The sequence below is a fragment of the Tachyglossus aculeatus genome, chromosome 3, assembly GCF_015852505.1.
Source record: "Tachyglossus aculeatus isolate mTacAcu1 chromosome 3, mTacAcu1.pri, whole genome shotgun sequence".
NCBI lineage: Eukaryota > Metazoa > Chordata > Mammalia > Monotremata > Tachyglossidae > Tachyglossus > Tachyglossus aculeatus.
Genome location: NC_052068.1, coordinates 24,333,452 through 24,348,953, shown reverse-complemented (window position 1 = coordinate 24,348,953; position 15,502 = coordinate 24,333,452). Strand labels below are relative to the sequence as shown.

General features: G+C 43.1%; 1 protein-coding gene across 1 annotated transcript in view; it reads left to right on the top strand.

Moving 5' to 3' along the window:
• The window catches only part of ENTPD1 (ectonucleoside triphosphate diphosphohydrolase 1), an 87,172-nt gene that overhangs the window by 37,105 nt on the left and 34,565 nt on the right, over window positions 1–15,502 (top strand). The window contains exon 2 of the mRNA XM_038743913.1: window positions 11,041–11,168. Within this exon, the coding sequence (XP_038599841.1) occupies window positions 11,041–11,168 (128 nt within the window). The remainder of the gene's footprint in view (window positions 1–11,040; window positions 11,169–15,502) is intronic.

Sequence of the window (15,502 nt, the reverse complement as noted above, 5' to 3'; positions counted from 1 at the left end):
TAGTCCCCAAAAGGAAATTCACACAAAACAAATGGCTTACGACAGGTGGTCCTAGTAGCCCAGCCCAGCAAGTGGACAGTATAGACAGAAGGGACCCCAACAATCCACTTTCTCACTGCCACTGAGGGGGTTTCCCTGCCTCAGAGAAGGAACAGAAGGCAGAGTGGAAGCTGTCATCTCCCAATTTGACTTGAGCTGACTGAACCACTTTTGCTCCCAACGGGGATCTTGCTTTTCCACTCATTACTCAAATGATGACTTTTAGAGAAGCTAGTCAGGTGGAGGAACCGCTCAAGAAGCTGAATATCATCTGGAAGCACAACCATTCCCTAGATCTGGGGTGGGTTGGAGTTTAATGTCGCAATGCCCCACTACTCTGCCAGCAGGTCTCCTGAAAGCGGGGATTAGAGGGGCTCCCGGACCGGGCTGTTATGTCATGGTTAGACCAAGAGGGCAGAAGTCTTTGAGAACATACAAATTGGGAGAGTCCTCCCACAAATAATCCAGGACTCTGGGATCTCTGCATGTCCTGGGGAAGGCACTTAGGAACAAAGCCACCCAAGAACAGCAGGCAAGGAAGATCAATTAATCAATTGTATTTATTAATGATAGTAATAATAATAACTGGAAGATAACTGGATAAATAATAAAATAAATAATAACTGGAAGTTTAAGCTTCTTCCAGGAATGAAATATTCGTCATTCATTCATTCATTCATTTAATCGTATTTATTGAGCTCTTACTGTGTGCAGAGCACTGTACTAAGCTGTATATATGTACTACCTGTACATATGTATATATGTTTACATGTATTTATTACTCTATTTTACTTGTACATATTCTATTTATTTTATTTTGTTAATATGTTTTGTTTTGTTCTCTGTCCTCGTCCCCCTCTCCATCCCCCCATCTCACCTCCTTCCCTTCCCCACAGCACCTGTATATATGTATATATGTTTGTACATATTTATTACTCTATTTATTTATTTATTTATTTATTTTACCTGTACATATCTATCTATTTATTTAATTTTGTTAGTATGCTTGGTTTTGTTCTTTGTCTCCCCCTTTTAGACTGTGAGCCCACTGTTGGGTAGGGACTGTCTCTATATGTTGCTAACTTGTACTTCCCAAGCGCTTAGTACAGTGCTCTGCACACAGTAAGCGCTCAATAAATACGATTGAATGAATGAATGAACAGTATTTTAGTGCTCCACTGAGTACTTGGGAGAGTACATTATAACAATAAACAGACACAAGGAGCTTTCAGTCTAGTGGGTGAGAGTATAATACAACAAAATTGGTGGACACGTTCCCTGTCCACAAGGAGCTTATAGTTTAGAGGATCCTCATGCCAATCCTTTTAGAGTAGAAACCCAGGGTCCCAACCTTGTCTGATTGTCTTGGCACAAACATCACAGACATTTAGATCTTCTATTAGCCTGAGTTTCAGTTTTAGCTTCTGGCTAAAAGTCAAATGTTTTAGAACTTTCAAAAAAACAAATCTAGATACCAAATAAAAAGCTCAGGTTTCTCTCCTGAGCAGGAGCTTCACTCAGAGGGGACAAGATTTAGCAGAAAGTTTTATTTTTCAGAAAAGAACTTCCATTAAGATTATGTTTTCCAGTACTCTGATGGGTGTTTCCATTTTCCTTCAAGTGGGGTCTTCTTTGAACTTGAAGGAAACTGAAATAGTCCTTCAGTGGAAATCCAGCAACGATTTCAGAGCTGGTCAGAGGTTTCATTTTCAGAAGGAATCTGTTTGTTGTAAAGGAATCTGTTTCTTTTATGGCAACCCAACACCCACTCCTAAAACTTAGACATTTAATCCCTTGCCTCAACATGCACCTACATTTAAGTGTCTACCTATGTTTGAATGTTCAATAAGTGCCATTTATTTCACAATGTCGCAATTTCACAGTTTATTTCAAATGTCACAAAAGTGACATTTATTTATCTATCTCATCCTGACATATCTGTATTACTTCCTACTAAATCTCTGTTCTCTCCTTCTGCTTTAGTTATTCATAAATACTTTCTGTTTCCCCTATTAAAGTTTAAGCTTCATCCAGGAATGAAATATTCTTCATTCATTCATTCAATCGTATTTATTGAGCACTTACTGTGTGCAGAGCACTGTGCTAAGCACTTGGAAAGTACAAGTTGGCAACATATAGAGACGGTCCCTACCCAACAGCGGGCTCAGAGTCTAGAAATGCTTACTATTCAAGGGCTTAGTACAATGCTTAGCACTCAATAGGTGATCAATAAATGATATCGATTCTGAATTAGGAAATTTACTTGGGCAATGCAAAAGCAGAAATCACTGTTTGACTTACAGTTGTCCTAAAGTAAAACTGCAAAGAATAGGAACTGAAAAGCAGGAGTTTAGTAGAGAAGCCTTCTGGAGAATACAGAAGTAGATATCTGCCTCAACTTCTTTATAAAATGCACTTAGTACAGTGCTTTGCACACAGGAAGTGCTCAATAAATACGATTGAATGAATGAACGTGGACTCTCACTGTTACTAACTATTAAATTGAATTATTACCAGAGTGCATTTGGATGATAAAACTCAAAAATGCCTATCCAGCTAATGCTGGATATTGCTGAAGGGATTTATCATCCTCAATCAATCAGTCGTAATCATTGAGTACTCTCTGTGTACAGAGTACTGTACTAAGTGCTGGGGAAAGTACAATGTAACAGAGTTGGTAGGCATGTTCTCTGCCCACAAGGATCTTAAGGCTTCGAGGGGGAGACAGACATTAAAGTTAATTATGAATATGCACATAAAGCGTGGCTCAGTGGAAAGAGCCCGGGCTTTGGAGTCAGAGATTGTGGGTTCAAACCCCAGCTCTGCCAATTGTCAGCTGTGTGATTTTGGGCAAGTCACTTCACTTCTCTGGGCCTCAGTTCCCTCATCTGCAAAATGGGGATTAAGACTGTGAGCCCCCCTGAGGGACAACCTGATCACCTTGTAACCTCCCCAGTGCTTAGAACAGTGCTTTGCATATAGTAAGTGCTTAATAAATGTTATTATTATTATTATTATTATTATTATTAAATGCTGTGGAGTAACTCAGAAGGGAGTAGGGGAAATGAGGACTTAGTTGGGGAAAGTCTTTTGGAGGAGATGTGATTTTAGTAAGGCTTTGAAGGTGGGTAGAGAGATGGCCCGTCAGATCTAAAGGGGGAGTGAGTTCCAGACCAGAGGCAGGATATGGGCAAGGAGTGAGTAGCAAGATAGATGAGATCCAGCACTTAGAACAGTGCTTTGCACATAGTAAGCACTTAATAAATGCCATTATTATTATTATTATTATCAAAGTTCAGAGAGTAGGTTGGCATTGGAGGAGCAAAGCTTGTGGGCTAAGTAAGTTAGGAGGAGACTAGCTGATTGAGTGCTTTAAAGCTGATGGTAAGGAGTTCCCGTTTGATGTGGAGGTGGACGGACAACCACTGGAGGAGTTTCTTGAGGAGCGAGGAGACATGGATTGAACGTTTTTTTAGAAAAATCTTCCTGGCAGCAAAGTGAAGTAAGGACTAGAGTGGGTAGACACAAGGAGGCAGGGATAACGATAACTGTGGTACTTGTTTAGTGCTTACTTTGTGCCAAGCAAAGAGAAGCAGCATGGTGTAATGGATAATGGGAGTCAAAGACAGGGATTGTGTCCCAAGCCAATTAACTTGCATCTTTCGCTAGTACTTGGAACAGTGATTGGCACATAGTAAGCCCTGAACAAGTACTATTATTATTGTTATTATAATGATTATTAAGTGACAGATTGAGACAATTTTCTGGGCACATAGGATTAAAAGTCTGCTAAGTTAACAAAGGGCTTTTGGGACTTATTTGTCTGTCCTGGATACCCGGCAAGCCTCTCCACTTCACATCCTCTAGACTACAAGCTCGTTGTGGGCAGGGAATGTGTCTGTTATACTGCTGTATTGAACTCTCCCAAACACTTAGTACAATGCTTTGCACACAGAAGTGAGCTCACTAAATACGACTGAAGACGAGTGAATGAATTCCTGGCATAGGCCCTCCTTTCTTGGCCCTGACAAGTGGAAAAGGGGGAAATTTACCGGAAGAAGATGCCTGGGGATGGATTGTTCACAATAAAGCTTCAGTGTAGCAGTGTAGCAGTGCTGAGCCCCAGGCATAATCTCCATGCAGCAACTTGCTGCTGGTTTCCTGGAAGGAGAGAAGAAGAGAAGCAGCATGGCTCAGTGGTAAAGGGCACAGGCTTTGAAGTCAGAGGTCATGGGTTCAAATCCCAGCTCTGCCAATTGTCAGCTGTGTGACTTTGGGCAAGTCACTTAACTTCTCTGGGCCTCAGTTACCTCGTCTGTAAAATGGGGATTAAGACTGTGAGCCCCCGTGGGACAACCTGATCACCTTGTAACTTCCCCAGCGCTTAGAACAGTGCTTTGCACATAGTAAGTGCTTAATAAATGCCATTATTATTATTATAAGAGGGGCGTGAAAGAGGGGGAAGGAGTTGACGGAGGGGTGTAGGCTTGCCCTCCCAACACTCTTCCCCCCATCACTGCTCCTTCCCAGCTAAGCAGCAGTGGCAAGGAAAGGGAGTGGTAATGGGGAAGTTTCAGGGCCCGAAGGACACAGAGAGAGTTAGACAAGGCCCCTGCAACCATCCATTACCCACCCAACATGCACAGGAAATTGGAAGACTCACAGGAAGTGCGTGAGGCGCCCAATCAATCCATTCCTGCCATTACTGTCCTGGGCTGGTGAGCCAACCTCCCGGAGTTTTCAGTACGCTGCCAAGTTCTTTAGGGCTTCCCGCTTCTGGTGGTGTAACAAAAGGCCATTAAGAAGTTCCTTTCATGTTTCAGGGGTGGAAAGAGGGTGTGTCCTAACAAGTTTCCCAAAGAAAGGTCAGTCTTCATTTAAATCACAGACTATTTTGAGGGCTTTGCTCTTTTGGACAATTTCTACACTGTTCTGCTTGAGGGAAGCAGAGCTAATCTTCAGAACCCTCTCTCTCTGCCTCCTCGATTTAGTGGAAGATGAGATCATCTGTGAGGGCCAAAAATCCACAATAAAGTAGTCTTGGCGTTCCAGTTATTAAAGTCAGGTAGGCAGCGTAAGATGCGAGATTTTAGGGGCAGGGACACAGAGGTACCCTTCTCTCTTCCCCTCTCTTCTAATTGCAGATTTTCAGTCCCTCCCTCCCTGGTCACCAATTTTATTCGTTCATTCATTCATTCATGCAGTCAATCATATTAATTATCATCATCATCATCAATCATATTTATTGAGCGCTTACTGTGTGCACAGCACTATACTAAGCGCTTGGGAAGTAAAAGTCGGCAACATATAGAGACGGTCCCTACCCAACAATGGGCTCACAGTCTAGAAAGGGGAGACAGACAACAAAACAAAACACGTAGACAGGTGTCAAAATTGTCAGAACAAATAGAATTACAGCTATATGCACATTGTGGACTCTGGAATCCAATCAGTCAGTCAATCGCATTTACTGAGTGTTTACTGTGTGCAGAACACTCTACTAAGTGCTTGAGAGTACGATATAATAAGTGGACCCCATTCCTTGCCAATCCATCCACTGTTTTTGAGTTCATTCATTCATTCATTCCATCGTATTTATTGAGCGCGTACTGTGTGCAGAGCACTGTACTAAGCACTTGGGAAGTACAAGTTGGCAACATATAGAGACAGTCCCTACCCAACAGTGGGCTCGCAGTCTAGAAGGGGGAGACAGAGAACAAAACAAAACATATTAACAAAATAAGATAAATAGAATAAACATGTACAAATAAAATAAATAGAGTAATAAATACGTACAAACATATATACATACATATATACATATACAATATATATATATTCCCACTGTTTGCAGAGCACTATGTTAAACACTTGGGAAAGTATGTTTGAGTTACAAGATTTGATCCCTGTCCTCAAGGAGCTTATAGTTTTAGCAGGGAGATGGTCATAAAATAATAATAATAATAATAGTAATAATAATTATGGCATTTATTAAGCACTTACTATGTTCAAAGCACTGTTCTAAGCGCTGGGGAGGTTACAAGGTGATCAGGTTGTCCCACGGGGTTCCTCACGGTCTTAATCCCCATTTTACAGATGAGATAACTGAGGCACAGAGAAGTGGAGTGACTTGCCCAAAGTCACACAGTTGACAATTGGCGGAGCTGGGATTTGAACCCATGACCTCTGACTCCAAAGCCCGGGCTCTTTCCAGTCTTTCCACTGAGCCATGCTGCTTCTCTAATAAATAAAATTATTTTTAGAAAGGGGAGGTTGATGTAGAAACTGTTTTGATACCCTGAAGGATCTGTCTCAGTGAAGCCTGAGGGGAACACAGAAGGAGGCAGGTATGCTATGAAGTCCCTTTAGGAATAATAATATTAATAATAATAGTAATAATATTTAAGTGCTTACTATGTGTCGAGTTCTATAATAAGCACTGAGATAGATATAAGATCATCAGGCTGAAAGGATCTAGTTTTTTTCAGTGACAACAAGATGAAATCACCACAAGAAGGTGGTGAGAAGCAGCGTGGCCTAATGGATAGGGAGTGGGCCTTGGAATCAGAAGGATCTGGGTTCCAATTCTGCCACCTGCCCGGTGTGTGACCTTGGGCAGGTCACTTAACTTCTCAGAGCCTCAGTTACTTGATCTAGAAAATGGGGATTAAGATTGTGAGCCCCATGAGTGACATGGACTGGGTCCAACCTGTTTAGCTTTTCTCTACCTCAGTTCTCAGTATGGTGCCTGACACAGTACGTGCTCAACAAATTCCATTAAAAAATTTTTCAGTTTTTGACTCCTTGGGTCCTTTTCTGCTCTCTAGTTCGATACTTTAGTGGTGGAATTTTTATAGTTTGCATTTTGTATATGTGTCTGTGCTTTTTCCTGACCTTGTACATATTTACTATTCTATTTATTTTGTTAATAATGTGCATCTAGCTTTATTTTTATTTATTCTGATGACCTGACACCTGTCCACATGTTTTGTTTTGTTGTCTGTCTCCCCCTTCTAGACTGTGAGCCCGTTGTTGGGTAGGGACCATCTCTATATGTTGCCAACTTGTACTTCCCAAGCCCTTAGTACAGTGCTCTGCACACAGTAAGCGCTCAATACAGTTGAATGAATGAATGAATGAACCCCCTTCTTAAGGTGGAGAGCCGTAGTTTCAGAAATACAGAAAATGGTGACATCTGGGGCTTCAGATTCCACCAGTAAGCCTGGTATATATGAGAACATATGTACCCTAAATCTTTCGGCAGGGTTAGAAACTAGTTAAGTATTTCTGCCTTTCCCTTCTGCTCACTCAGTGAGAATTTTACTGATAATTGTGGTATCTGTTAAGTGCTTCCTATATGTCAAGGATTGTAAAAAGTGCTGGGGTAGATAGAGTATCTGTGGCCCAATCCCAATCTTTACTTCTGGAGAGGTCTCTTCATCATCATCAATCGTATTTATTGAGCGCTTACTATGTGCAGAGCACTGTACTAAGCACTTGGGAAGTACAAATTGGCAACATATAGAGACAGTCCCTACCCAACAGTAGGCTCACAGTCTTATTTCTGTAACTACAGCTCTCCACCTTAAGGAGGTGGTTTATTCATTCATTCATTCAATTGTATTTATTGAGCGCTTACTGTGTGCAGAGCACTGTACTAAGCGCTTGGGAAGTACAAGTCGGCAACCTATAGAGATGGTCCCTACCCAACAACAGGCTCACAGTCTCTTCCACCCGGACCCTGGCTTCTGCTGTTGGAAAGTTCCACAACTAAACCCCAGTGTTTAGTACAGTGCCTGGCACATAGTAAGCATTTAACCACTCACCCATTCTGGCTCAGTTACCTTGGCTCTCTGTGCTAGGGGACTTCACTGTGAGAAGCGGCATAGTGCAGTGGATAGACAACAGGCCAGGGACTCAGAAGGTCATGGGTTCGAATGCCGACTCTTCCCCTTGTCTCCTGTGTGACCCTGGGTAAGTCACTTTACTTCTAGAGAAGCAGCGTGGCTCAGTGGAAAGAGCACGGGCTTTGGAGTCAGAGGTCATGGGTTCAAGTCCCGGCTCCACCACTTGTCAGCTGTGTGACTTTGTGTCACTTCACTTCTCTGGGCCTCAGTTACCTCATCTGTAAAATGGGGATTAAGACTGTGAGCCCCCAATGGGACAATCTGATCATCTTGTAACATCCTCAGTGCTTAGAACAATGCTTTACACATAATAAGTGCTTAATAAATGCCATCATCATCATCATTATTATTATTGTTCTGTGGGTTTCAGTTCCCTCATCTGTAAAATGGGGATTGAGATTGTGAGACTGTGAGGTACAAGGACACTGTCCAGTCCAATTTGCTTGTTTCCACCCCAGTGTTTACTACAGTGCCTGGCACATAGTAAGCATTTAACAAATACCATTATTATTATTAGTAGTATTATTCTCTGGGTCTCAGTAAACTCATTTGTAAAATGAGGATTGAGATTCCCAGCCCCACATGGGACAGGGACTTTGTCCAACCTGATTTACTTGTATCCACCCCAGTTCTCAGCACATAGAAAGTGCTTAACAAATACCACAATTATTATCATTACTGGAGGATATTGAAAATAAGGGAAATTGAGTCTAAATAGGGCAATTTGTTCTTCACAAAGAGGCATTTCCCAGCCGACACAGATATTTAACAGGAATGTCCATTCGCTCCTGGTAAAATGAATAAAGTCAGTAGATGCTGGAATAGTTGGGGGCAGCTGGTTTAAAGTATTAACAAGATTCAGAAATCGTCCTTTTGCATATGAAACTTTTGCAGGACTGAGAAGCTACTCATTCATTCATTCATTCAATCGTATTTATTGAGCGCTTACTGTGTGCAGAGCACTGTACTAAGCGCTTGGGAAGTACAAGTCGGCAACATATAGAGATGGGCTCACCCAACAGTGGGCTCACAGTCTAGAAGGGGGAAACAGAACAAAACATATTAACAGAATAAAATAAATAGAATAAATATGTACAAGTAAAATAAATACATAAATAGAATAATAAATACGTACAAACATATATACATATATACGGATGCTGTGGGGAAGGGAAGGAGGTAAGGCGGGGGGGATGGAAAGGGGGAGGAAGGGAAATACTCCTTTGCCTTGTTCTTGTGCATGCAGGTCAATCACAATGTTACAATGATATAATTTAATATTTAACATATATTTCATACATGGTGATTTGTTGAACAGAGGACTTAGCAGTCCTCATGTACAATGTCCAGATAAGTAACAGTATTAGCCTTTGTTTGAAACAGGAGTCAAATAGAGGCAAAGCGGTTTCTAAGTCATAAGGAAATCAATGGGAGAGCGGAGACAAACTCCTTTCTCCTCAGTAATCCCAGCTCATAGATGGACATTGCCCCAGTTCTCCCCCTCCTTCCCTTCCCCATCCCCTCTGCCCTACCTCCTTCCCCTCCCCACAGCACCTGTATATATGTTCGTACAGATTTATTACTCTTTATTTTACTTGTACATACTTACTATTCTGTTGATTTTATTTTGTTAATATGTTTTGTTTTGTTTTCTGTCTCCCCCTTCTAGACTGTGAGCCCGCTGTCGGGTAGGGACCGTCTCTATATGTTGCCAACTTGTACTTCCCAAGCGCTTAGTACAGTGCTCTGCACACAGTAAGCTCTCAATAAATACGATAGAATGAATGAATGAATGAATCAAGATTCATTCATTCATTCAATCATGCTGCTGGCCTGGCTGACCACACCAGCCAATAGGTCAGATGCGAAATGGGTGTTACTACAGGTACTAGCATGGGGGCAAGATACTGGGGGTTTTTTCCTGAGCTTTAATCATGTTGCAGCTATTATTAGAAATGAGTCACTAGGGAGATTTTTGTTTGTACAACTCCCATTGGAGAAGGTCAACATAATTCTTTCCTTGTTCTTGGGACCTCTCCACCTATTTTGGCAGGAGTGGCCAGCCAACAGGACATGCCCCCCTCCTCCTCCTCTCTTTATCTTCCTTTTTCTCTTCTCCAATCACACTCTCGAATGAGTGCCCCCCCCCCCCCCCCCATCCATTCCTCTGTCTTCCCATTTTTGTGGTATTTTTTAAGCACTTATCTTGTATCAAGCATTGTTCTCAGAGCTGGAGTACATACAAGTTAATCATGTTGGACACAGTCCTTGTCCCACATGGGGCTCACAGTCTAACTAAGAGGGAGAACAGGTATTGAATCTCCATTTTGCAGTTGAGGAAACTGAGGCACAGGGAAGTGAAGTGACTGGCCCAAGGTCACACAGCAGGTAAATGGTAGAACTAGAATTAGAACCCAGATCCTCTGTATCCCAGGCCCATGCTTTATCCACTGGGTCATGCTGCTCCCTTTGGTGAGGGAGCATCTTTCCCTTCAGGCTGCCCTAGGCAGGAACTCCAGGAAAGCAGAGTGAGGAGACTAAGGACGAGGGGACTCATTCATTCATTCATTCAATTGTATTTATTGAGCACTTACTGTGTGCAGAGCACTGTACTAAGCACTTGGGAAGTACAAGTCGGTAACATATAGAGACGGTCCCTACCCAACAAAGGGCTCACAGTCTAGAAGGGGATGAAGCATTGTCTCCACCCCTGCCAAATGAAGTAGCGTGGCTTAGTGGAAAGAGCCCGGGCTTGGGAGTCAGAGGACGTGGCTTCTAATCCTAGCTCTGCCACTTGTCTGCTGTGGGACCTTGGGCAAGCCACTTAACTTCTCTGGGCCTCAGTTCCCTCATCGGTAAAATGGGGATTAAGACTGTGAGCCCCATGTGGGCTAGCTTGATTACCTTGTGTCTACCCCAGCTTTTATCTGATGATCTGTGTAGTTAACACTGTAATTTTTAATTATCTTCACACAAGCCTGGGTCTCTACCGACTCTAGCTCTGTTGCTTCTATCCGGTCAACAGAGCTGCTGTTCTACCGATTACCCTGTGAACAGCTGCTGAAGGTAATTTCTCTTTTCCTTTTGATCGCAGGGGCTAAACCGAAGAGAAGATTGTCCAGAAATGTCCTGGTCATCCTGGGATTCTTCTTTGCCATTGCTATCATCGCCTTAATCACGGTGGGGGTGACCCAAAACAAATCACTGCCAGAAAATGTGAAGGTAACAGAAGCACCTGAATATAGTCAAATGGGCTCAGTCCATGGCACTCTGCTCTTTCTGCAGAGGGGCTAAGGATATTTTTCATGACTTTACTTCAAGGGCAGTCCCAATAGGCCCTCAATACCTGTGAAGTGGTGGATCAATCATTCAGTGGTATTTATTGAGCACTTACTAGGTGCATAGCACTGTACTAAGTGCTTGGGAGAGTACAACAGAATTAGCAGACACATTCCCTGCCCTTGACTAGATAACCCTCTAGGGGGAATGAATATAACAAGTTTCTGGATCCAGGATTTTCAGTGATAATAATAATAATGGTATTTGTTAAATGTTTACTATGTGCAAGGTGCTGTTCTAAGCACTTGGGGGATACAAGGTGATCAGGTTGTCCCATGTGGGGCTCACAGTCTTCATCCCCATTTTACAGATGAGGTAACTGAGGCCCAGAGAAGTAAAGTGGCTTGCCCAAGGTCACACAGCTAAGTGGCGGAGCAGGGATTCGAACCCATGACCTCTGACTCCAAAGCCCGTGCTCTTTCCCCTGAGCCATGCTGCTTCAGTGATGTGTGGTCTGCGGTAGCACAGGGTGATCAGATTGGAAACAGTCCCTGTCCCCCATAGAGCTCACAATTAAAGTGGTAAGGAGAACAGGTATTCATTCATTCAGTCGTATTTATTGAGCACTTACTGTGTGCAGAGCACTGTACTAAGTGCTTGGGAAGTACAAGTTGGCAACATATAGAGACGGTCCCTACCCAACAGTGGGCTCACAGTCTAGAAGGTATCTTATTCTCATTTTACAGGTGAGAAAATTCAGGCACAGAGGAGTTAAGTGAATTGCCCAGGGTTACCTAGCAGGCCAGAGCTGGGACTAGAACTAGAGTTTTCTGACTCCCAATGCCATGCTCTTTCTGTTAGGCCTTGCTGTCATAACTAGTCATTATGGAGTAGACTAGGGTCTTGGTGAATTTTTCCAGGAAGTTCATCGTGTTTAGTAATTGGTAGGGCTTACATTTATGGATCATGTCAGCTGTACCATGTCGTAACTAAAGCCAGATTGTGATTCCAGGAATACAGAAAGTTCTTAGGCCAGAAGGATTCTGGATGGAGTCTTGCCCCAGAGGAGAGTAATGAGGTGCTGTGGTAATTGACACCCATTACTTTCCTCTTCTCTTGGAAATGGAGATGGTGAAGGAAACATCCTTGAAATCCCAGGACATTTTTCTATCTCTCCGTATTTTGATGAAAAGACTGGGCAATGCTTAGCAATCTTAACACCATAACCCTCCTTCCCCGTCTTGTATGAAAATTAATCCAGTGTGCCAACCTCAAGACTGACTTCCCTAAAGGAATCACAACTAATTATTGTGATTGTTGCCTCTCTGCAGGTTGTCTAGGAAGCAGCATAGTTGGGTGGCTAGAACACGGGCCTGGAATTCAGAAGGACCTGGGTTCTAATCTCTACTCCATCACTTGTCCGCCTCGTGACCTTGGACAAGTCACTTCACTTCTCTGTGCCTCAGTTCCATCATCTGTAGAATGAGGATAAAGACTGTGAGCCCCACGTGGGATAGGGACTGTGTTCAACCAGATTACTCTGTATCTATCCCAGCATTTAGAACAGTGCCTGGAACACAGTAAGCTCTTAACAAATACCATACATTATTATTATTATTATTAATAAACTGGGAAGAAGGGAGCCCTAGACTTTCCACTCCCTATTATGCCAGAGAGGTCATTCAAGGAAGTCACAGAAAGGACCATCTGTACTCTCAGAAGCCCCCTTCCCCAATCAAGGATGAAGACAGAGCCATAAATCCCCACTCAAATACATTCATTGCACAGTTAAAACCCCAGAATGCTGATGATTTGTATTGGGATACATGATGGAACGGGGTTAAAGGCGATTTCTCATTAGTATAGAGAGGCTGCTTGGAGGAAAAATGAGATTTTTTTTGTCAGAAAGACACAAATTTGGTCAAGAAGGGCAGGGAGGTCCTTTCAGGATTGTGAGATGTCTTGTGCCAAGAACTGGAGGGGCTTTCTCTTTCTGGAAGCTGCCAGAAGAGGACAGTAAACTGTCTGGTCCCTGGAATGGGGCTGGTCTGTTTGTTTGGAATGTTTGAGTGGCTGGATTAAGTTTGGGGACCATTCCAGGATGATGTGTCTTGGCGGGAAATGGTCAGGCCTGAGGCTGGCCCTTTGTCTTCTTTTTCTTTTTCATTTTCTCCCTTTTTTTTTTTTTACCATGCTCAGCTTGCATGTTTCTTTTATCAGATCACTGGTGGGGTGAGTAATGGGTCTTTTTTTGGTCATGTTTTGCCCTTATCTCTGGTAGAAGTGTTTCAAATACAGTCCTAAATACCAAATTGAATAAATTCCTTTTTAAAAAAATTCTATAAATCAGACAACTATCTTCTCCCACTTTACCTGTGATTATTTAATTTGATTAATTAATAAGTGTCTGTAGGGAAAGGATGTGGTCTGTGGCTGGTTTTCCGGAGAAAATTTCAAATTGACTGAGAGGTTGATACCACAACCCCATTTCCTAGGGGAACTGTAAACACAGACCTCTCTGTGTTTAAGTTCAACTTTGCTTTTATGTTCACTAGAGGAGTCATTATTGCTGGGACTAGTGACCTGCTGTTCCAACTCTTTTGGTATGTTATGGAGGCTCGGGCATTACCTAGCCTTTTATGGGGCAGATTCTTTCTGTGGTGACGTTTCTTAGTGGATTCACCCTTCGCCGCGGATGGTTTGCGGCTGGGTTCTGCGAGAAGATTTTGTGTTTTGAAACTCGGTGGAGAATTTGGAAGGGTCTGGCATCCTGGCCTGTTGGAACTGATTGCTATGCCTGGAGGTGGGTGGGCAAGGGGTTGCGTTGCCAACTTGTACTTCCCAAGTGCTTAGTACAGTGCTCTGCACACAGTAAGCGCTCAATAAATACGATTGATTGATTGAAATGGAGCGGGGGCCATGTGACACTAGTCTCCCCTGCCCCCCACCTCGAGAGTATGTGCTCTGGCTGACTCCCTCATACACAGGGAAAACCTACTGCTGGCAGATGTCAGCTTTCAAGACAGCCCCTCCCTGGAGAAGACAGCATAGCACATTCCCCCTCTCCTTTCCCGGACAAAATCCTGAGGCATGAGGAGACTGTGGGAGTGGAAAATAATTCATTTATTCATTCAGTCATATTTATTGAGCACTTACTGTGTGCAGAGAACTGTACTAAGCGGTTGGAAGAGTACCATATAACAGTAAACAGACATACTCCCTGCCCACAACGAGCTTACAGGCTCAGTGGAAAGAGCACGGGCTTGGGAATCACAGGTCGTGAGTTCCAATCCCGACTCCGCCATTGTCAGCTATGTGACTTTGGGCCAGTCACTTAACTTCTCTGTGCCTCAGTTACCCCATCTGTAAAATGGGGTGTAATGATAATAATAATAATAATAATGGTATTTATTAAGCACTTACTATCAATCAATCAATCAATCAATCGTATTTATAGAGCGCTCACTATGTTCAGAGCACTGTACTAAGCGCTTGGGAAGTACAAATTGGCAACATATAGAGACAGTCCCTACCCAACAGTGGGCTCACAGTCAACTATGTGCAAAGCACTGTTCTAAGCGCTGGGGAGGTTACAAGGTGACCAGGTTGTCCCATGGGGGGCTCACAGTCTTCATCCCCATTTTACAGCTGAGGTAACTGAGGCACAGAGAAGTTAAGTGACTTGCCCAAAGTCACACAGCTGACAATTGGCAGAGCTGGGATTTGAACCCACGACCTCTGACTCCAAAGCCCGGGCTCTTTCCACTGAGCCACGTAAGACTGTAAGCCCCACATGGGACAACCTGATTACCTTGTATCTACCCCAGTACTTAGAACAGTGCCTGGCACATAGTAAGCATTTAACAAATGCCATCATCATCATCATTATTATTATTATTAGAGGGGGAGACAGGCATAAATAGAAATAAATAAATTACAGATATGGATGTAAGTGCTGTGGGGCTGGGAGAAGGGGATAAGCCTGTGGTTCTCGAGGCTTAGGTCGCATGTCTATTCATTCATTCATTCAATTGTATTTATTGAGCGCTTACTGTGTGCAGAGCACTGTACTAAGTGCTTGGGAAGTACAAGTTGGCAACATATAGAGATGGTCCCCACCCAACAGTGAGCTCACAGTCTAGAAGAGGGGGCTCACAGTCTAGAAGTTGTATGCAACTCTCCCAAGAGCTTAATACAGTGCTCTGCATTAAGGTCTGCTCTGCAATCCATGAATGTCATGGATTGATTGTATCTTGGTGTTTAAGGAAGGAGAATCC